This window comes from Chrysochloris asiatica, unplaced genomic scaffold, assembly GCF_000296735.1.
Source record: "Chrysochloris asiatica unplaced genomic scaffold, ChrAsi1.0 scaffold00003, whole genome shotgun sequence".
Taxonomy (NCBI): Eukaryota; Metazoa; Chordata; class Mammalia; order Afrosoricida; family Chrysochloridae; genus Chrysochloris; species Chrysochloris asiatica.
This window is the reverse complement of record NW_006408521.1, coordinates 31658112-31681507: the sequence shown is the minus strand read 5'-3', so window position 1 is coordinate 31681507 and position 23396 is coordinate 31658112. Positions and strand designations below refer to the sequence as shown.

The window sequence follows — 23396 nt, the reverse complement described above, 5'->3', positions numbered from 1 at the left end:
TATGGAAATAGTTGTTACAGAAATTGCATTGCATTTTTACCTTACAATTTAAACTAATTCCTGTGTATAAAGTATATCCCACAGCCTAGAGGGCAGGGCATATATAGCATACTATCTTGGTGGATAAGAAAGGATACGTTTTTCTATGGCAGCAGTTAACTCTGAACCCCCAGTGTCTTATCTCTCAGTCAAGCTGTAAATTCACTGTTGTTTGGTGTGGGGCTTCGGCTCTCTGCAGTCTCTCAGGAGCCAGGTGGATGGTTACTCTGCCAGCTTACCGCTGCACTATCCAGAACCCATGACTTCCTCAGTGCCAGGGTCTGGAAAGAGTGATGGAAGGTCTTGGATCAGCAATTAAACGAGTCAGCTCAGAAGTGACACATCTCATTGGTCATAGCTATAATGTGTAGAACTCAGATGTGGCTCAATCCATCAGCCCAAATCATTTTACCAAGCAACATGTCTTTCTGTCTCTATGCTCTGCCTTTGGTTTCATCTTTGTTGTTGTTGTTAAGTACTGCTGAATCTGTTCCCACTCATAGTGACCCTGCATAGTGGGTTTGAACTGCCAACCTTGTGGTTAGCAGTCCAGGGCTTATTCTACAGTGCTACACCTGGACTCTGATAAACAGGCCTATGAGGTGAACAGTACTAGGGAGGATATACAGTGCTGAAGAATTTCTGTTGTGTTTCATTCAGTCCTTTGGGATCAAAAGGGCAGCATTTACCCAGAGACCAAGTTCAGAAGGGCTATGAAATAAAGAAATAGAAACAGGAAACACAGGGAGGAATTTAGATAATTACTTCATTTGGTGATACCCAGGAGTCCTGCTATGGCACTGTAGGATAAACACTTGACCACAAGGTCGGCATGAACCACAAGGTCTGAGGTTCAAACTCTCCAGCCACTCCATGGAAATCCTATACTGGGTCACTCTGAGTCAGAAACAAATCGATGACTCTTTTAACAACAGCATCAACAGTGATGACCAGGTGGCCGCAGGTGCTAGACTCACAGCACGTTGCCAGGGGAAGAAAGCCTCCTGCAACCGGAAGATGAAACGACAAGCAGCTTGCACTTTCCATAAGGTCTAATGCATCTTCTAATACTTCAGTAACATCCCTGAACTAAGCACTACCAGCAAAGAGATGAGAAATGTAATTGGCTTAGCTCATCTCTGTGAATGGGCATTAGATGTATTCCATTCAACCATGAAAATAGAGAAGGATATTATCTCAGAGCATAGGAAATTCGCTATTTCTAGGAAATAGCAAGAGATTCCTAGAAGCGGGTCAAATGATGCTAGGTGACCAACCACAACTGCCCATAGCACGTGTCTCAATGTGATGCCACTGTTTCTGCAACGTCCACATGGCATTTTACATTGTTAGTTACTACTGAGTTGACGTCAACTCATGGGAACCTTATGCACAGCAGAATACAATGTTTCCTGGTCCTGTGTCACCTTCCTAGTTTCTGGTATGTTTGAGTTCATCCTTGTGGCTACTGTGGTCACGTTCACCCTTTGACGTCTTCCTCAAGTGGTTCATTTTTCCTGATGCCATGTCCAAAGCTGACAAGTTGGTATCCAGAACATTTCCAATGGCTAATTTTTGAAAGTACATCAGCAGGCCTATCTTCCTAGTTTGTCTTTGGAAGCTCTGCTGAGACTTATCCACTGTGGGTGACCGTGCTGATATTTGAAATATGATTGGTGCAACTTCCAGCATTAGATTAACACATAAATCACCAGAATATGACAACTGATAGGTGGTGGGTATTATACTTCAAAGAAATATTAAAAATGTACAGGGGCCAAGAAATATTAGTAATGTTACTTTTCATATAAAACATTATTTTCATTTGCTTCATTTCACGGTTCTAGGTGAGATTTGGATCATAGTTGTTTTTGTTATGTGCTGTTGAGTCGGTTCTAACTCACACTGACCCTGTATAGCGTTTCTGAGGACCAGCCGGTGCATTTGAACCACCAACTTTGTGCCTCAAACTAGCCTTGAGGTCCAGTTCTTACCCTACGGCGCCACACCAGGACTTTGTGGATCTTGGTTGTTGGTGTTGTTAAGTACCGTGGAGTCAGGTCTGACTCATAGTGACCCTGCACAGGGTTTCCAAAACTGTAAATCTTTATGGGAGCAGAACACCTCATCTTTCTCCCATGGAACCGCTAGTAGTGTTGAAATGCTGACCTTGAGGTTGACAGCCCGACTTGCAACCACTACGCTACCAGAGCTCCCTAAAAGTTATTATACCATGCAAGACTAAGCATCATAGCTTAGGTAAGAGGATCACAGATACAAAAAGTATTCAAGGGGAGAAATAAAATTCATCCCAAAAAGCAAAGATAAAATTTCTTACCTATTTACTGTGAACTATGAAAAGACTCCAAAATCTGTGTGATGACTGCTTACATGTACTCACGTCTATTCAAATTACTAGAACTAGAAGAGATCTTAAAGTTCCTCTAACCACATCTCCCTTTAGAAATGAGAGGTATTAGCCCAGAAATGTCTAACAACTCACCCGGGCCCTATATAATCACGACTTATCACGTTTCCCTTGGTCATAGGCACCATACCATCACAAGGCCTACTTTCTGCTTCAGACATCTCCCCTTCACCTGACCAGAGGGGTGCAGTATTGACCACTTTGACAATTCAGTGAACTTTTCTTGAGCTCCAAATTAGGCATGATGGTACACTCATGAGTTTCGATCCATACTGGGAAAAGACGGAGGTTTTCCCTGGCCAGAGAATACTGCTGTCCTTGTTGTTGTTTAGTGCTGCGGAGTCAGTTCCAATTCATAGTGGTCCTGTATTGGGTTTCCAAGGAGTGGTTTGTGGATTTGAACCGCTGACCTTGCAGTTCAAATGGACCTTGCCGTCCAGTGCTTATCCTACAATGCTATACCAAGACTGTTACTCTACAGGGACGCAATTAGTGGACTGGCCCAGCAAGCTGAGGCCAAACCTCCTTGCCTGTGCCCTGGACTAAATTCCCCTTGCATACTTTGTGGCCGTGGACCTCTGGGAACCGGTCCAGCAGGCTGCCTGCAAAGGAGTTGTTTCCCTTGATAGCTCCTGTGGACGTGTTTCCGACCACTCCAGGTATTGCTGTACCTTACAGACTAACCCATTATTGCCCTGCAATGGAGGAGAAATTCAATGGAAAGAAAAAACAATACATCAAGAGGCTTTCAACTTTAAAAACCCACCATCTCGTTTCCAGTTTCATACTGAGGCACAATCTGATCAAGCCTTGAAAAAAATCACCTTTAAAAACAACAGCCCATTTGATTAGGAAACCATGTAATTTGTAGTGAGATCCAGAGCACCTGAACTCTCACCAGAACCTTCTCACCAGCTCTGGGATCCTGGGATAAGGCACTGAACTTGCCTTGGCCTCCGTTCTGTCTTCTATTAAGTTGTCTGCTAGTTCCAGCATTCCATGATCTTATTCAGAACAACTTACAAAGGATAATAATTATAGAGAAATGAGCTTGATACTCACGAGAGTAAATGTTTCTCTTAGGTCCCATGTTTTATATTAATAATTGTGAGATAAGTAGGAATTTGTTATTTGGTTTTGGTGACCAAATACGTGGTCCAGTGATACAGTAATTTTTAAAGTCTTCCTCAGTCAAGCCAGCATTCCTGGATCCACCATTATTCAGTCGAGGGATGCCAACTTTAAAAGTCACTCACACTTTTTAAATGTCCAAATGAGGCTAAGAATTTGCTTTTAATACTTTATATTTTTGCCATTCTTGTTATTAGCATAGTAATTTCAGTCATTTAGAAATAACCATTTCATGATCATTTAGGAATAAATTAAATCATGGCTTAAAGTTGGAAAAATCTGTATGTGTATTTTGAAGCATAGCTTTATATTTCATTTGTTAATATGTTGAAGTGTTTACTTTGAGATCTGCCTTTTTACTATGTTTATATTCAAGTCCTATTTATTGATGTTCATTTTGTTAACTCTTTTTTTTTTTTTTTTAATTTAAGCAATATTGTTATGTCTCCATGGAGCCCTTAGTGGGGTTATGAGTTGGACTGCTAACTGCAAGGTCAGCAGTTCAAATCTACCAATTACTCCAAGGAAGAAAGATGAGGCTCTCTGCTCCTGTAAAGATTTACAGCCTCGGAAACCCTATTCAGGATGATTCTGAGTCAGGACCGCCTCCACAGTGCATAACTACCATCACCACCACTTTGTCTCCATCTCGTTCCTACCTTTCATGCTGTATCCACCTTCCATGTTTTCCCCATTCTGTGTTTTGTACCCACCTGCCAACTTGTTTCCACCCTCCTTCTTGTGCCCACCTAATATCCTGTATCAGCCTTCCATGGTGTCTCCATCGTCTATCTTGTCTCCATGTTCCATTCTCCATCTTGTTTCTATCCTCCATCTAGTCTCCATCCTTCATCTTGTGCCCACCCTCCATGTTGTCTCCACCACCCATCTTGAATCCAACCTTCAACTTTTATCCACCCTCCATCCTGTTTGAAAATTCATTTTTGTTATAGACTTTATTTTTTTTAGAAATGTTTGAGTTTTACAGAAAATTATGGAGTACAGAGAGGTCCTAAATATCTACCTCTTCCCTGCACCTAGTCTCTGCTATTATTAATCTCTTTATATTTTTTATTACTCCAATTCTAGGATAAAAGAAATGCATAGATTTCTGTGATTTCTTTTGCCATTGATTAGTGCAGGATTATTGAGTTTTATCATTTTCTAATACCATACAACCCTTGGCCACTCTTCTCATTCTGAAAGCTTTTCAAATATATTTCAGGATTCTTTTGTGGGTGGAGGGAATGAGCAGGCCTCGTTTTCTGGTACATTCTAAGTGTTTGGGGATTTATTTTTAACAGTCGACCGTTCTGGCTTGCTCTCCCTCCTCACTCTCTGCTGCCGTGGGGACCGTGGGTGGCGCAGTCTGCTTCCTGGATGTCTCTAATGCCAAATCCCCTCAGGAAGTGCACCGGGCCTTTCTCTCCGAGGCTTCTGTTCAGGATGTTGTGTAAGTACTGCTGCGCCTGACCTGTAGGCTGTCTGTTGAGAATTCCAGTGAAGTCATAATCACTACATTCAAAAAGTCCAGAAGGGTGAAACGTAGCCCACCCCTCTCAGTTCTCCTCCTTGGAGACAGCTTGTCACCAATGTCTCATGACTCCTTCCAGAGATACTCTATTCACAAATAAGATACTCTGTTCACACACAAAAAAAGACACCATAGTGTTATGCAAATCAAGCAGGTGCTCTGCCTCATTAAAAATAAGCATGTTATGCTGTGTGTGTGTGTGTTGCTGTAGAACAAACAGTGGTGCTATAGAATAAGCTAACACAAGGCCAGTAGTTCAAAACCACCAGCTGCTCTTTGGAAACCCTATACAGGGTCGATATGAGTTGAAGCCAACTTGATGGCACTTAACACCAGCTCGTTTTCATAAGAACCGACATCTGTGGTTTGCTCTACAGCTTGACTTGTTCTCACACGTGGTAGCTTATTAAATGTGATCTATCAGCCCCCATCAGACAGATATTAGGCTCACCCCTGTCAGGTCGTAGGAGAATTAAAAGGAGGTGCTAAAGGCTCCGATTTCACAGCTAGCATGGAAGAGCTGAGTTTTTGCCTGGCTGCTGTTGTCACCAAGCTCTGGGATCTAAGTGCTACCTCCCTCCATTCTATAGTGGTCTTCTGTATGATGCATTCTTGTGCCATTTCTTTCCAATTTGATGAAGTTTCTTTACATTCTTCCTCCTCCTGCCAGGTATAAGACATGGGATGCTGAACGTCATGGTCATTGCTAATTCTAGAATTGCTTATTTCCACTTGCTACATCAAGAAAGCTGTACTGGCATATTTATTCACTTATTTCAAACAGTTGCCCATCTTTACTGAGCCTTCCTTCTGTGTGTTTACTAGTTGCAGTTTGGAGATAACATTGGCCTAGAGAGTAATGATTGCATTTATGTGTAATCACTTGGCTTTTATAAGGTCAGATCATATCAAACTTCATAAACCATAGAAAAATTGGCTTTGAATATGTCTCTATGTGACTGTTCAACTTGTTTATCATCTTATTATTGAAGCAAGTAGAATCTGATCATGAGATTTCTTCTTTTCTAGTTATGACCAGCGAGGAATGTATCTGTTTGTTGGAACAGCAGAAGGGCACATCTTTCTTATCAATGCCAAGCCTTCAAGCTCATTTCAGATTCTTGGATTCACAGGTGCTATATTTGAACTTCTATTAAGTTAGAATTTAACTCAATTTATTCCAAAGAGCCTAAGGTTTTGAAGATGATGCTATAGTGAAACAGTTATAGTGTATATTCTAAAATGAGAAAGATCGAAATAACTTAAAGTTCTTGCTTCACATTCACAGACATTTGGAGTATTAGAGCCATTTTCTTCTGATATAGTCAATGCAAAAAAATTCTTTTTCTTGAATCAATTAATGATTTAATTATGGAAATGCTTGACCACTTCAGATGCTTTTATAAGGGTCTGTTGGGTTGTTTTTTCCTCTGACATAAATATTTGTATATATTGTTGTTGTTGTTAGGTGCCATCGAGTCGGTACCGACCCATAGCAACCTTATGCACAGCAGAATGAAACACTGCCTGATCCTGAGCCAACCTCACTACTATTGCCACACTTGAGTCTATCGATGCTGCCACTTTGCCAATCCATCTCGTTGGGGGTCTTCCTCTTTTTCTCTGACCCTCCACCTTACCAAACATGATATCCTTCTCCAGCAACTGGTCCCCCCTGACAATATGTCTGAAGTATATATTTCTTCCCAAATATGTTTTTAGATTCATTCATTGATTTGTAAAATTTGCTGTGTGTCTTGCTGCTGTTGTTGTTGTTAAGTGCTGTGGAGTCAACACCGACTCATAGCCACCTTGTAGAGGGTTTCCAAGGAACGGCTGGTGCATTTGAACCACTGAATATGCGGTTCAAACTGACCTTGCAGTCCAGTGCATTATCCCACAACACCACACTAGGATTTCACTATGTATCAACTGGGTGCAAAACGCTGAACCTAGGTCCTATGATGGTGGTGGTTGTGGGTCATGGAGTTGATTTTGACACATAACCACCCTGTCTCAGGTTTCCAAGGCTATAAATCTTTATAGGAGCAGAAAGTCTCATCTTTCTCTCAGAGCGGCTGGTAGCTCCACCGTCACCACAAGGCCCAGCTCGTAACCCACTACGGTACCAGGGCTCCTTCGGGGTCTTGCTATGGTGGTTGTGGGCCACGGAGTCAGTTCCAACTCATGAAGACCCGTATAGGGCTCCCAAGGCTGTAAATCTTTATGGGAGCAGAAAGCCTCATCTTTCGCTCCAGTGGAGCAGCTGGTAGATTCGAACTACTGACCTTGTGGTTAGCAACCCCATTTGTAACCCACTTTGCTACCAGGGCTCTTTCAGAGCCTGTTGTTGTTGTTGTTGTTATGTGCCATGGAGTCGGTTCCGACCCACAACGACCCTGTACAGGATTTCCAAGGCTGTAAATCTTTACAGGAGCAGAAAGCCTCATGTTTCTCCCACAGAACAGCTGGTAGTTTTGAACTGCTGACCATGAGGTTCGCAGCCCGATTCGTAACCACTACGCTACCAGAGATCCTTCAGAGCCCTGTAGCAGGATTGAAAAGACCAGGGGAATAATTTTGTGGAAGAGAAGCAGCAGAATGCTGTGTAGGCTACAGGATGCAGCAATTAAGCCTGCCAAGTGTGAGGAGAGGAGTGGAGGTTAGGAGAGGGACACAGTGTCTAGAGGTTAGCAATCCTGTGCTTATCCTACAGCGCCACATCAGGACTCCATATCAGGAGTGGACAAAGTGGCTGGAACCAGAGTATCCGGGCATCTAATCAAGAGAATCCCCCATTTGTTCATCAGGAATGTCCCTGCCACTTACATTTTAAAGTCACTTTAGATGTTCAGTAAATAAATTTGAATCTAAAGATTTAGTGACGGCAAGTCTGTAATGTGATTTCTGAATTGAGAAGATAAAATAAACCTATCATCAAGTTTAGACTGACTCACAGCAACCCAAAGGACAGAGTCAACGGCTCCTTTGGGTTTCCTAGACTGGACGTCTTTATAGAAGTAAACAGCCTCATCTTTCTCCTGTGGAGAGACAGGTGGGTTCGAACTGCTGACCTTGTGGTTGGTAGCCCAATGCGTCACTTACTACGCCATCAGGGCTCTTTGGGAAGATAAATGATTCTTCACCACCACCACCCTACACACACACACACACACACACACACACACACTGTGCAACGTGCTTCACTGCCTGCAGCCTACAGGGAAGGAGACCAGGCAGTGGTTCAAGGTTAGTTTGCTCTGTCATAGGACACTAAGAGAGACCCATGGGGATGGGCCAAGAGAAACGATTCTCAAACTTACCAGCGACTTCTTGTGGTGTTGATTCCCATTTCTTTTCAGAGGTAGAAAAAGGCATTTCACAGATTTCCACAGTGTCTCTTTTGGAAACTGACATAGTGGAAGTGATGGTGCTTATCCCGCTTCTAGAAGTAGGAAAAAGCCGACTGGAAATGTTTACTCTGCCTTCAATACTGCCTCAAGGTAAGGATAGAGCAAGCAAGCAACCTTGTTCTGTGCCGGGGATAAGATGGGACTGTCGCTTTGCATGTATTTCTGGTGACAGCATGACCACATGATCAGGTCAAACAGCTTCCTTTTCTGAACCTTTACAAAGTGAAACTGAGGTGACGGCTAAGCGATTTGAGACGTGGGCTCTCCTCTATGCCCTGTGACCCGGAAATGAATCTATTTTATTACCAAAGCAAAGGAACAGGGCCCACTGATGCTTGTGTCTGAGAGCGTTGTCATTGTGTGGAGTCTCTTGTAGTTTTAAATACGAGTGTAGTGTCATTCGGGAGTGTGGTGGCTCCATATAATAAGCACTGGACTGCAGACCATGAGGTTCACAGTTCAAGCCCGCCAGCCACTTCACAGGATAAAGATGAGGCTTTCTGCTCCAGTGAAGACTTAAGATCTCAGAAACCCTATATGGGGTCATTATGAGTAGGAAATGACTTGATGGCACCTAACAACATAGTTTAATTCAGATAGATTATGATGCAGTTACCTTCATGATAAAATTATAAAGAAAGCTTTTGGGGTAAAGTAGTTATGAGAAACTAAGTACTCTGTGTTTTAGATGACAAATACAGCTTTTATGGCTATTTTGCATATATATTGTTATAGAGTATAAGAGAGCTAGAAATCGGAAAGCCATGTTGTGTTTTCATGAAGAATCTCTTCATCATAGCAGTTCCTGGGTCATGTAAATGGTTCATGTACTCAGCTGCTAACTGAAATGTTGGTAGTTGAATCCATCCAGAGGGAGCGTGAAAGAAAAGCCAGCCGATATAGTTTCAGAGAAGCCGTAGGAGAACGTAGGCCTGCCGTGAGTCAGAATGTACTCCAGCGCAGCTGAGATGTTATGTGGGATCTATTTACTTAACTAATGAACTTAAACAAGGTCTCACAAAAGGTATTCTACCTACTGTCAGTCATTTAAGGATCCCTGGTGGTGCTGTAGAATAAGCACTGGATTACTAACCACAAAGTCAGTAGTTCAAATTCATAAACTGCTCTTTAGGAGAAAAGTGAAGCTTTCTGTTCCTCTAAAGATTTACAATTTCAGAAACCCTATACAGGTTTACGCTCTGTCAGAAAGGACTCCATGGTACGTAACAACAGTAGTTGTTGTTGTTGTTGTTAAGTGCCGTTGAGTCAGTTCCGACTCATAGTGACCCTATAGAGGGTTTCCAAGGAGCGGCTGGTGAGCTTGAACCACCGACCTCGTGGTTCAAACCAAACTTACAGTCCAGTGCATTAACCCACAGCACCACACCTGGACTCCTCTGCAAAATGGAGCCCTTGGTGCCACAAGTGGTTAAGCGCTCAGTTTCTAATCAAAAGGTCAGCAGTTCAGACCCACCAGCCACTCCACAGGAAAAAGGTGTAAATCCTGATTCCATAAAGATTTTGGGAGTCCTGGTGTGGCGCTGTGGGCTAATGCATCAGACTGCAAAGTCGTTTGAACTGCAAGGTTGGTGGTTCAAGCTCACCCCCAGCTCCTTGGAAACCCTATACAGGGTTGCTATGGGTTGGAATCGACTCAACGGCACTTACCAACAAACAACACACTGTAAAGCTTTTACAGCCTTGGAAACCCTAGAAAACAATTCTACTCTGTCCTGTAGTCAAAATGAACACCTTAAAATCTTATTTGGCTTTTCATAATTGTTCATAATGATTAATACAATAAAAGCAATATGCGGTGTAAGTGATTTCTCCTCTTCCCCAACTCTCATAGTTGCTGCAACGTTTGCTGATGAAAGAGGGAGGCTGAAAGATCAAATCATCCACAAGTTCCTGTATGAGATTGAGCACGTCCTCTCCTCTGCAGTCTTGGACTTTCAAAGCAACCGCATTTTGGGCTTCTGTAGCCATGTGCCATACATCTGTAGCTATCTTCTTCCTGAGAAAGTATGCCAGAACTTAAGTATGCTATTAATGTTGTTGTTGTTAAGTGTCATCGAGTTGGTTCCAACCCATAGCAACCCTGTATAAGGTTTCCGAACCACCGACCTCGCGGTTCAAAGTGTCTTTGCAGTCCAGCGCATTAACCCACGGCACTAGCCCAGGGATCCTATCAATACCATGCATTAATAAGATGGCACTTAAAACAACAATAGTAATTACACATGCTCCTCTTGTCTGCTTTCACATATAAGTCTAGTTACCAAATGGATTTATTATACACATGGATAAAAATGTCCTTGCCTTATACATGTATTAGCATTGTTTGTTAATCCACCATAAAATATATTTGAGCTGTTTCACATTGTGTCAAACATACCATCCTTTTCAGATAAACAGACATATATTTAATGCCCTTTAAAAAACAATCTAGCATTAGAAAACGTGTTCTATAGGTACCAGGTATGACATGGTAAATTATTTTCCGTGGAACTTTAGACCTAGGCTCTAAGCAAAACTGCACAAATTAATTCATCTACTTTCTGAGCCTCCTTTCATAACTTTCTTCAAACTTCTCCCACATGCGTCACCCCTGCAGCCATTCAGAGTCCCCCAGGGGTGTCTGTCTATTTGCCCCTAGATTATCTACCACCCTTTCTTTCTCCACCCTTCAGTCAAAGACGTTCTCTCCCAAAGCACCGGGTGTAAGCGAGCGAGGTATTAGATATACACGTTCACAGAAAAGAGAAAGGGTTTATAGCAAGAGAGAATCAAGAAAAGTTTTATGGAGGAAGTGATATTTGAACTGGACTTTGAAGACTAAATTAGTTTTTGTAGTTGTTATTGTTAAATGCCAAAGCTTTTTTTGTTTGTTGTTGTTAGGTGCTGTGGAGTGGGTTAGACATGGAGAATTATTATGAACAGTTTGGGGAGGGTGCGGTAAAGTGGGGAAGGGTGGAAAGGGGCATTCCCGACAAAATAAAGAGTATGTGCAAAAGATTGGGGGTGGGGATACATGTAACACACAGGGAGGAAATTGACTAGGTTACTTTGATGTAAGCATGGGCTTTACAAAAATGATTAGAAAAAATTGTTAAATTGCCAGTGTAGGCTGGGATCTATAAAGCAGGCTAACTGCAAAGATTTTTCTTAGTTGGGAAAACCAAACTTTAATTTTCAAACAAAGATGAAAGCCTGGTGCAAGCAAAGGTAGCCACTTTATCATTTTTCTGTTTATTATCAATAACAAGTTAGTGAATTTGCCTCTGACTATAGGTAGTATAGTGGTTATGAATCGGGCTACTAACCTCAAGGTTGGCAGTTCGAAACTACCAGCTGTTCCGTGGAAGAAAGATGAGGCTTTCTGCTCCCATAAAGATTTGCAGCCTTGGAAACCCTGTGCAGGGTCGCTATGAGGTCAGAACTGACTCCACAGTACTTAACAACAACTGCAACATATCATATATATATATAGGAGTCCTGGTATGGCGCTGTGGGTCAATGAGCCAGACTGCAAAGCCATTTGAACTGCAAGTTTGGTGGTTCAAGCTCACCAGCTGCTCCTTGGAAATGCTAAACAGGGTTACTATGGGTCGGAACTGACTCAACGTCACTTAACAACAATACGTTATATATGCACAACTAAAAACCCTTAGGTGCCACCCCCTGATCTTTACTATAATGTGCTCATTTTGTTTGGTTGGCAGGAACATACTGGTATTTGCGTTCTTAAACCATTCCAAAAATTACAAAGCAGACATTATGGCCATGGAAAGATATATCTGTCTTCTCATGGATTGTGGCTCTTAACAACAGCTAAAGATGGAATTCTGTATATCCGAGATGCGCATACTCTGGTAAACTTTATTTTTTAAAATTGATGGAAGTACATAATAATCTGGTATAAGGAACAAAAAATACCTAGAACAAGAATTGGAACTCTGGAACTTTCTGTAAAAGTAAATTCATAACTGATTTGCTGCAGGTGGTACAGCTGATTTTGTTTTCCTGTATAGTGGTCTGCAGCTCTAAGGGAGGGAAAGCGTGTGTCAATGGAGTGTCTTGGGTTAGGGTACCAGGGATAAGATTGAGTCCAGCGCTAACATCACTTAGCTATGTGTGTCCTGGCAATACACTCAGCTTCGGTTGCTCATCTATAAGCCTGGGAGAGCCACGCATGATCACTCTCCTCCCTCTTGTAAGAGTCTGGTGAGAGACCAAGGAAGCATTTATGAGAGACTTCTTTGTAAACAGTGAATCTCTGTGCAAACATGTATCTCTCCGTGGCATTGCTCCTGCCACTGTCTCTGCTGTTGCCACTTGTCTAAGTCGGATCTCACATTCCACTCATGCTCTTCCTTCTTGATGGACCTGTGATCATCTGCTCCTGAAATGAAAGATAAACTACTCCCCACTTATAGTTACACATCTTTTACAATTACACTTGTGACCATCACAATTATTCCTGCTAACAATTACTCACAATTGAATCATAAAATCCTTTCGGCACCATCCCCCACCCCCTTTCACCAGATCCATCTGGAGAAGAGGAAAACTATTCAGTGGGGATTCTACCTTACCCACCTCGTTCTGAATGTAAGCATAGTCATGAAAGTTTGTGAACTAGTCATTTTATGCCTTTATAGCCCCCATTTTTCACGGCCAATGTCTAGATTGCCCATCCCTATCACCATTGCACTGAGGAAACAAGCTTGTTCCTTAATATGAAGAATCCTTCCATTCTGATTGGGATTTTGAACAACTGCATCCATAAGCAAAGGTCCAGTTCATCAAATTGTAGCAATTTACACTTGCTCACAGTATCAAGCATCTTTATCGTCATCTGGTTGAGTTCTGGTCAGCTAGCCATCCCAGCTAGGTCAAATGGGTACTAGCTGCAAGTTAGGGAGTTCATACCCTCTTCCCTGCACTTCAGACCAGCTGGCTGATTCACTTTCAGCTCTACCCCCCACCCCCACCCCATGGCTACGTCAGTGCTCATGGGCTAGGGAGTGATTTGTGAACCAGTGATTTTAAGTGCTATGAATCCTCACAATTGTACCAATAAGTAACATCATGGAAAATGGAGAATAGATTGAAGTTGCCAAAAAATTCATTTTACTTGAATCCACAATCAACACTCATGGAAGCAGCTGTCAAGAAATCAAATGAAAAACAGCAATGAAGCTGCAAGCTAAGTCCTTCCAGGTTCAATAGACTCCTGTGAACCCAGTGGAGACCTGGTTGGTCAGCAGTATGGCAAGACCTGGGGACTCCTGGGCCCAGAGTCAGTGACATAGCCACAGAGGACTAGAGAGGAGAGTGAAGCGTCCAGCTGATAAGAAGAGAGGGCATATGCACAAGAACACCCACACTTGCAGATAATACCCACCTGACCTGACTTCAATGACTGGATGATCAGAGCTCAACCAGAAGAAGAAAGAAGAGGAAAAAAAGAGTAATCTGATACAATTTGATGAACTTGACATACACCTATGCATGCAGTAGCTCAAAAGAGGGAACAAATCTTTACAACAAGGATCATTCACATCCCCCTCGATACACAGGGTAGACAGGGATGGACAACTTGGACATTGGCTACCCAAAATGAGGGGAGGGGTGCAGGCTACAAAGGCAAGAAGTGACTGGCTTATAAGCTTTCAAGAGGGAGCCTAGATCCAGAGGGCGAGGAAGGTAGAATCTCCACTGTGTATTGTCCAATCTGTCTGGGTAGGGCTAAGAAAGGAGATGGGGATAAGACTCTTGTGGTACAATAGTGAATAATTGTTATCAGGACTGAATGTGAGGGTTGGAAATGTAAAGGTAGACGTTTTGTAGCAAAAGGAGGGGAGTGATTGATTGACTTTGCAGTCCAGGAGTGGAGGTCCCTGGGACCATCAAGGGAAAAGAGCAGAGGGTGGGACCCTATCCAGAGAAAGAGTGATGCCAGAGATAGAGGCAGAGACGATGATGTGGAGAGATGGAGTGGCTGGGAACTCTAGACCCAGAGAGGGAGAGGGGCTGGGTGCTGACGAATAGGGGGGCAGGCTTGCAGAGTGTACTCTTTGGTTGGTTGATGATGCATGGAGGAGATTGTAACCATGGCAATGAAACGATATATATATAATAGGATGCATGTAAAGTTAATGTTCTCCCATGTAAACTATCACATAATTCACAATAAAACATTTTTAAAAAATAAAGAAATCAAACAATGTATTGCATTAGATAAATCTGCTGCACAAGACTTCTTTAAAGAGAGCTAAGATACCAGCTTGAGGACTAAAGTGTGACATGGTATTTTCAATATGAATATGAAAGGTGAGCAGTTAATAAGGAAGACTGTAGAATAATGGATGGATTTGAGTTAGGGTGTTGGAGAAGAACATTGAAAGTACCGGGGACTGCCAGAACATCAAACAGATCTTGTTGGGAGATGCATTGTCAGAATTCTCCTTAGAAGCCAAGATATCGAAACTCTGTCTCTCATACTTCAGCTATGTTATCAGGAAAGACCAGTCCCTAGAGAAGGACGTCATGCTTGGTAAAGTGGAGTGTCGGTGAAAAAGAGGAAGGCTCCCCCTCCCCCAAAGAGATGGATTGTCAGAGTGGCAGCAGCAATGGGTTCAAGTGTAGCAAGAATTGTAAGGATGTTGCAGGAATGGAACAGTATTTCGTTCTTTGGTGCACAGGGTCGCTGCAAGTCAGAACCACTTCACAGTACCTGACAACAATTAACTAGAAGATACTTTCATACCAAATAGAAAAGGGCTTGTTAATAAACAAAAGTATCTGTAATCCCCTTAGACAAGTCATGTGATAGGCTTACATTTACAATTTTGTTTCTAAAACTTAGGAAACGCTTGTTTGGTGTCAGAGCCATTCTTACCAGACACAAGGGATTCAGTCGCTGAAGATTTCACTGGATGGACAAGACATTCTGGTGAATGGGAAAAACGATGGCACCCTTGTTTGTCTAAAATGGAAGTACGTATTGTACACAGTAAGTGACTTCACAGAGCACAGGCTGATCAGTCCTCTATTTTGTCAAACTGTTGAGGAGCACCAGGGATGAGCATAATTCTGAATAGTTTGTTGTTGTTGTGAAGTGCCGGCGAGTCAGTTCCGACCCATAGAGACCCTGTATAGGGTTTCCCAGGAGCTGCTGGTGAGTTTGAACTGCCGACCTTGCAGTTGAAAGGACTTTGCTGTCTGGCACGTTAACCCACAGTGCCACACCAGGAGTCCTTACTCACCTCTAAAAACTCTGATGTATGTATGTGTATGTAGATACACATCTTACTCTTTTTTTCTTACATTTTACATATGCTACTATTAATTTATTTAGATTTTCCTTGGTGGTGATTATGTGCCATGGAGTCAGTTCCGATTCATAGCAACCCTATACAGGGTTTCCGAGGTTATAAATCTTTACGGGAGCAGAAAGCCTCATCTTTCTCCCTTGGAACAGCTGGTAGTTTTGAATTGCTGACCTTGCAGTTCGCAACCTGATTCACAACCATTACACTACCAGAGCTCCTTTAGATTTTGCTTAGGTTAGCAAAATTAAAATAAGTGCATACTATCCAGGCCTAGAGATGGTGATGTGCTGTGGAAAGCAGGAAGTGTGCCCGTAGCAAGAAGCAGACAACAACTCTACAAAAATTGCCTTGTCTGATCTGCAGATGAGCAATCAGATATTATCTCCATGGTCATTGTATAATTCAGTCCAACAAAAATAGTGTTTCCTGGTGCCTCCTGTGATCCAAACAGTGATGAAGCATGACCTGACTCAGTAATGTGAGCACGTTCAGAGTTGTTGAGATATTTGTATCACAATATTTTGAGCAGTACTTTATTTCAGAGACTTGTTATAGGACGTCATCATCCTTGGCCATTTTATCCTAGCATCCCTGAATAAAATGTTAACTTGTGTCTCACTCTCTAACCCATTGCCCTCAAGTTGGTTCCAACTCACAGCCACCTCAGAGGACAGAGTAGAAGTGTCCCAGTACAGTTTCCCAGTTTGTCATTTTTACGGGTGCAGACTGCTTTATCTTTTTCCCATGGAGCAGCTGATGAGTGCAAATGGCCAGCCTCGTGGTTGGCATCCAGCCGCTTAACCACTGCGTCACCAGGGCTTCATATCTCACTCTCTAAGTCTTATCATAATTAGTGAGCAAGCAGCATCCCAGGCAGAACTGAACCAGAGCTGGAGCCCTAGCTATCAAAGGAAGGACAGCGCGGCCACTGCAGTTAACTACATGCTTTGAACTCAAAGCAAAGCTGAGTTTGAAACCTCAGGTCAAACTTTATTCTCATATGACCTTAGAATCTCTAAACCATCTGTACCAATATTATTCAAGATGTGGTATGTTAGAAATGCATATTTTTGCCCTCCCCACCCCCCACTTACTGAATCAGAACCTCTTTAGGTAAGGGCCCAGGATTTGTATGTTAACAAACCCTCCAGGTAACCCAAAGAGACCCCAAGGAGTGCAAATGGTAAAGGTAATACTGAACTACTAACAGTAAAGTTAGCGGTTCAAACCCACCCAGAGGTACCTTGGAAGACAGGTCTGGCAATCTGCTTCCGAACACCTCACAGAACAAAGTAAAACTCTACTTCCTGTAGAACTCAGCACACACGAGGTTGGAATCAACTCAATGGCAACCAGGTGATGCACACTCAAGTTTTGAAAACCCAGTGTATTGTTGTTGTTAAGTACTGTTGAGTCGGTTCTGACTCATAGCTACCCTGTATAGGGTTTCTGAGGAGTGGCTGGTGAGTTTGAACTGCTGACTTTGCAGTGCAGTGCATTAACTCACAGCACCACACCTGAGTGAAAGCAATTATGCCCCCAGGCCCGTGGGCGGGTGTCTATAAGGACTAAATGAGATCATGTAAGTGATCATATACAGGGGACTTCAAAAAGTCTGTGGAAAGATTCCATCATCTTTCCTTTCCATTGTCCCACCAACTCTGTGAAACTCCCTCATATACGTGCCCAGCACCTAGCACGTTGTTAAATGCCATCAAGTTGGTTCCAACTCATAGTGATACTGTATAGGGTTTCCGAGGCTTTTTAAATCTTCACAGGAGCAGAAAGTCTCATCTTTCTCCCATGGACAGACCATCAGACTCGAACTGTGAACCTTGTAGTTCGCAGTCCAGTGCTTCTCGTATGGAGCCAACTGTTCTTAGGTCTCAATTATTTCAATGACTTTCTTGTGCAATATCCAAGGTGTGTACAGAGAACATGTGTGTTGGGTAAGCGTCTGGGGAAAGCATGAGAGAGGTCACCCAGAAAGGCCAAGAGACTGTGTCCTGTAGTCCGTGAAAGGGATTACTCACAGAAGTAGAGTCTTAATAATTACAGGAAACTGCAGAAAATTTCCACAGTTTTCTTCCTTTATGCAAAAAGAATGGGTAGATACCTATAATTAATACTTCTAAATGTGACCTTTGAAATGTGTGTTTGCTTTTTGTTAATATAGGAGCTTTAAAGGAATCTTAGCCACTGACTGTTTTGACTATTTTCTGAAATTTGTAAATTTTCTGGACAACATCATGGACCAGGAGAATCATTGTTTAAGAACAATAAAAAACCAGCCTGTAGCTTCGGAATCAGAATATGACCTAACAGTTAAGTTCCGATGTATCTTTCTGTCTCTTTTTAAATTCAAGATCAATTTGCAACTTGTGGTTTTATTTAAGCAGATATTTAGTAATACTCTTCATCCATGACTTTCAAAAAGAGTATGAGCTACATCTGAGATGAATTACTCAGATTTTTCTCCAGGCAATCTCAAACAGTACAGCTCTACTGTCATTCAAACCCCAATACAAAGATCTGGGTTTGTCTGAGGGGTGAAAAAATACTACCAATATGGGTTCTTTGCCAAATTGTTGTTATTGTTAAGTACTGTCCAACTGTTTCTAACTCATATCAACCCTGTATAGGGTTTCCAAGGAGCAACTGTTGGGTTTGAACCACCGACCTTGTGGTTAGCAGTCCAGTGCTGATCCTACAGCACCAGGTCTTTCTGTAATTATATCACATATGTTATTTATGGGAGTCCTGGTGTAGCGCTGTGGGATAAAGCACTGGACTACAAGGTCAGTTTGAACCTCAAGGTCGGCAGTTCAAACTCACCAGCTGCTCCTTGGAAACTCTATGCAGGGTCCCTGTGAGTTGAAGCTGACTCAACAACACTCTTTTATTATTATTATTTAAGAGGAATCCAAGGATGGTGCACACAGTTAAGACACTTACTGCAACTCTGAAGATTGGGGGGTTTGAGTCCTCCCAGAGACACCTCAGAACAAAGGCCTGGAGATCTGCTTCAGTGAGAAAGTAGCCATTCAAAGCCCCGTGGAGCACAGTCCTACTCTGACACACACGGAGCCACCATGAGCTAGAGTCAACTTGACGACATCTGGTTTGATTCTTATTATTTAGGGACATCCCAATCAGAAGCCAACATTCAATCATTCATTCAGCAAATATCCACTGAAAGTATACAGTGTGCTGGACTGTGGGGGAAAGCTATAAATCAGATAGAAAAAGGTTTCAACTCTCATGGAACTTACATTCTAATTGGGGGATGGGAATGGGCATGGAGAGGCTGCCAAATAAACCAGTAAATAAGAAAATATTAGATACTGACAAATTCGATTCACCAAATAAAAACAGATTGGTGTGATAGAGTTTGGCTAGCTAGATAAACTCACCAAGCCAAAACATGAAATGGAAGCAGAGGTGGGAGTGAGGGAGGTAAGAGTACTTAGGGCCAAAGGGGAGAGGTCAGAAAGACCTTGGTGTGTTTGAGGATCTACCAAAGGCCTGTACCGTTGAGGCGAGCCAGGGAGAGTGTGGGAGGAGGTGAGGGCTTAGGGTAGCAATGCAGGGCTTTGTAAACCAGATAGAGAGTTTGAATTTGATTCTACATGTTGTGATAACTTATTGAAGTGTTCTAAGCGTAGCTGTTATGAATCAGGCTGTGAACCGCAAGGTCAGCAGTTCGAAACTACCAGCTATTCTGTGGGAGAAAGATGAGGCTTTCTGCTCCTGTAAAGATTTACAGCCTTGGAAACCCTGTACAGGGTTGCTATGAGTTGGAACCGACTCCAAGGCACATAACAACAACACAACAAGCAGAGGATGAACAAGATCTGATTTGCATTTTTTAAAATGTTCCTTTGCTACTATGTGGAGAATGTTTCCTGTGGGGAAGCAAGATAAGATAGAGTCTTGAGTTCTGGAAAGACAGATATCAGGATTAGAGTTGTTGATTTGAGATTCATAGGCATATAAATTGCATTTATAAAGCCATAAAATTAGGCAAAGTCCCCATGGAAAAGTGAATGGCAAAAAAGCAGAAGAGGACCAGGACATAACAACTTCTAGAGATCCCCAGAAAAGTTTGGGGAAGTAGCATCCAGTGAGGTCAGAGCAGAACCAAGAGTGTGCCATCCCAGCCTCTTTCCAGATGTTTGGCTGCCCAGGGAAGCCTAGAAACGGTGTGGTAGTTAACAGGGAGTTCAGAGTTTAAGAGAGAGGCGTTCTCTTAGATGGGAGGTACCAGAACATGATTGGATCAGGTAGACAAGGGAAATGGAGGGCATTTAAGTCAAGATAGGAAACTAAAACAGGCTCCACAGGCCCACAGGTGAAGGAGATATGAGTTCTTAGTGCCAAAGGCCAAAGGTCAGAAAGAGAGCGTGGTAGATGAGAAAAATGGACGAGGCAGAGGGAGATGGGATATAAGAAAACTATGAGAAGAATGAAAACATCAGATCCTAAGCAGTAATGGTGGGGGGCCGGGGGAGAGGGGGGAGATAGTGGATGGGCAGGGACACTTGGTTCCCAGTACCAAGAAAAGAGACATAAAGTGACTTGGTGGCAGTGTGACTGAGGTTATTTCTGCACTCTCAATGAACAGTATGACAAGGTTATTAGCTCAAATGGAGCTGAGAGCAGGGGAGGAATGTGTAGGAGGTATGAGGAAAGTCTAAAAGATGGTGTTTGGGAGACTGTAAAGTGAATGCGCTTGAGGAAGATGAGCTCTCTAGGCATTGTGAAGCATCATTTAAGGTTCGTCCAACAACTGTGTGCCTCAATTTTCAGAGGACACTCCTGGTGTCTTTTCTGATTAACACTCATTTTCACTCTCAGAAATGTCCCAGTTTGAACAACAAATTATGTGGTTACCTAGTTCAGACCAGCTGGTTGGTGAGTTTGTCTCTTACATTTATGAGCCCAGTACAGACATTGTTATTGTTGTTGTTAAGTGCTGTCAAGTTGGTTCTGACCCATAGCAACCCTGTATAGCAGGAGCAGCTGGTGAACTTGAACTGTAGACCTTGAGGATTAAATCAACTGTACAGTTCAGCGCATTAACCCACAGCACCACACCAGACTCCAGTACAGGAATAGAAAAACCGAATTGTTGATTTTAACAAAATTTGGGACTTTACCAGATGTGTGGAGCCCTAGTATAGTGCTGTAGAACAAGCACTAGACTACAAGATTGGTTTGAACAATGTCAGTGGTTCCAACCCACCAGCTGCTCCTTGGGGAACCTACACAGGGTTCCTATGAGTCAGAACCGACTCTATGTTACTTAACAACAACAACCAGCTATGTATGCTGGAAAGACAGAAATGAGCGGAGAGGTAAAGAGTGATCATTATAGATCCTGAATTAACTAGACAGGGAGGACTGTGGTGGGTGAAACTGTGTGTGTGTTTAGGGAGGAAAATGGTCGATCAAAGGATTGTCGCCTCCATGAACTAGAATACTTGGATGCCGAAGGAGGTGTTATACAGGAGGCTATATACACAGCAGAGTGGTTGCAGTTGAGATTTTGGTCATGGTTGTACAGGGCCAAGGATGTGACCCAGGGGAGTGGATGGCTTCAATGGAGTAGACCTAAGTCATTATTGTCTTTTCCTAAATGTCATAACTATATTTTTGGTTTTATGATCAAAAGCTATGTAAAGCTCTTTGTACCACTGATGGCTTTACACTTTATAAAAAACATGGAAATTTTAAGTTTAGAAATAAAGGCTATGCCTTTCCCATCCATCAAGATTCAACCTCAGCGTCTACATGCTCAAGATCAGAAAGCCAGTGGGGAGATGGGTGGTGGTAAACCATTAAGTTTCTCATTGCACGTGACATCTATAGTTTAAAAGCAATTGTACCCTAACCGGAGACACAGTGACACCAGAGATGGAGGCAGAGGTTGAATGCATGGAGAGTTAGAGCACCTGAGGACTCTAGACTCATGGAAAGAGAAAGGCTGTGTGCTGGCGGCCAGGAGGCAGGCTTGCAGAACGCGCCCTTTGGTTGTTTAAATGATTATATATTTCTGAGTGTTTTTATGTACATAAAAGAAAAAAGAAAGAAAAGCAGAGGGAATAGAAGCAAATACTGTTAAATGATTATGTATTGAGGGAATTGTAATCATTGCACTGAAACAAAATATGATAGGATGAGTGCAAAACTGATGCTCTCCCATGTAAAACTATCACTCAATTCACAATAAAAAGCTTTAAACCAAAAAAAGCAATTGTGATGACTAGGAAAGACACTGTGGACAGACTGGTAGGAATAAACTTAACAAGGCACATTAAATATTGCATTTTGGGCTGGCAAAATGTTTGTTTTTTTAAAACGTAACAAATGCAAAGGAATTAAAGATAGTTACATTGAACAAGAAGAACTTATGAATTCTAGATTAAATTTAACAATTGTCTTTTCTTCTAAGGCATCTCAGACACAGCTGCCAAGCATTGACTCCTCACAAGAGGAATTAGACTCTGCCCAAGACATGAAGAAAATTTCCTGGATACAAGCAAAGAGTCAAGAGGTAAATAAAGCTTGAGTATGTTTGAGATGTGTGCCAGATAGATTCATTTCCTATGAAAATCTAGTGGAAAGTTGCATGGAAGAACAAGATGCCACTTGGCAGAGCATTGCATTCTACAAGTGGAACTTGTAAAAGCAATTAAAAGCCCATAACGCAACCAAATGTTTTATCATAAGGCAGGTGAACATTAAGAATTGTTACATAGCTAATGTGAAACCTGACAGTATCCAGGTAAGCCAACGCGAAGAATGAACTATGATAGCCCACCTGGAGTGATTTGTTCGGGACGTTGGGAGGCTAATATGAACAAAAGGCAGGAACAAAAGGGGAGTGTAGCTTGGGATGCCTGGAGAGGTGAAATAGCTGGAGTACGTGTATGGATTTAGCTCAATTAACTCATCTCACATAAATTCCCAGGAATATGGCATCTTGGTTTTTCTTTGTCAAGTATTCACTAATTTTTCACTACTAATTATTTTCCTTCCATTGGTCTCATAATGGACACAAGATCCAAGTTGTTTCAGTGGTCACTTAAACATATGTAGTAACAGTCAGACGAAGCAAGGCATTACAGTGCATTTGTCTTTATTTATGTACACTTGAGATCGTCACTTCTAAAGATGCTTACTGGTTTCTAGAAAGGGGTATCGATCTATGGAATCTTTGTTAAGTGATCTATTTACTTCATTTCAGGCCATCAAAAAAGAGGTTAAACAGTTCTCCACGAAGAGGAAAGAGATAAAGAAAGCCATCAAAGCGCTTGCTAAAACAGTAAGCATTAGGATTTTATAGACGAATACTTTTGACTCTCAGTCTAAAATTACTATTGAGACTTTATTTTGTTCAACATAGCACGTGTAACTATTCCCTTTTTGTTCCCTCTACATATAAACTCAAAGGAGCTCTGGTAGCGTAGTGGTTACGAATCGGGCTGCGAATCCCAAGGTCAGCAGTT

The 23396-nt window shown here is 42.3% G+C and overlaps 1 protein-coding gene across 1 annotated transcript in view; it reads left to right on the top strand.

The window, feature by feature from the left end:
- The window catches only part of WDR96 (WD repeat domain 96), a 120765-nt gene that overhangs the window by 41449 nt on the left and 55920 nt on the right, over positions 1 to 23396 (top strand). Inside the window, exons 11-18 of the mRNA XM_006831480.1 lie at positions 4903 to 5051; positions 6162 to 6265; positions 8495 to 8635; positions 10398 to 10570; positions 12271 to 12420; positions 15420 to 15566; positions 22340 to 22441; positions 23135 to 23212. Coding sequence (XP_006831543.1) covers positions 4903 to 5051; positions 6162 to 6265; positions 8495 to 8635; positions 10398 to 10570; positions 12271 to 12420; positions 15420 to 15566; positions 22340 to 22441; positions 23135 to 23212 — 1044 coding nt within the window. The remainder of the gene's footprint in view (positions 1 to 4902; positions 5052 to 6161; positions 6266 to 8494; positions 8636 to 10397; positions 10571 to 12270; positions 12421 to 15419; positions 15567 to 22339; positions 22442 to 23134; positions 23213 to 23396) is intronic.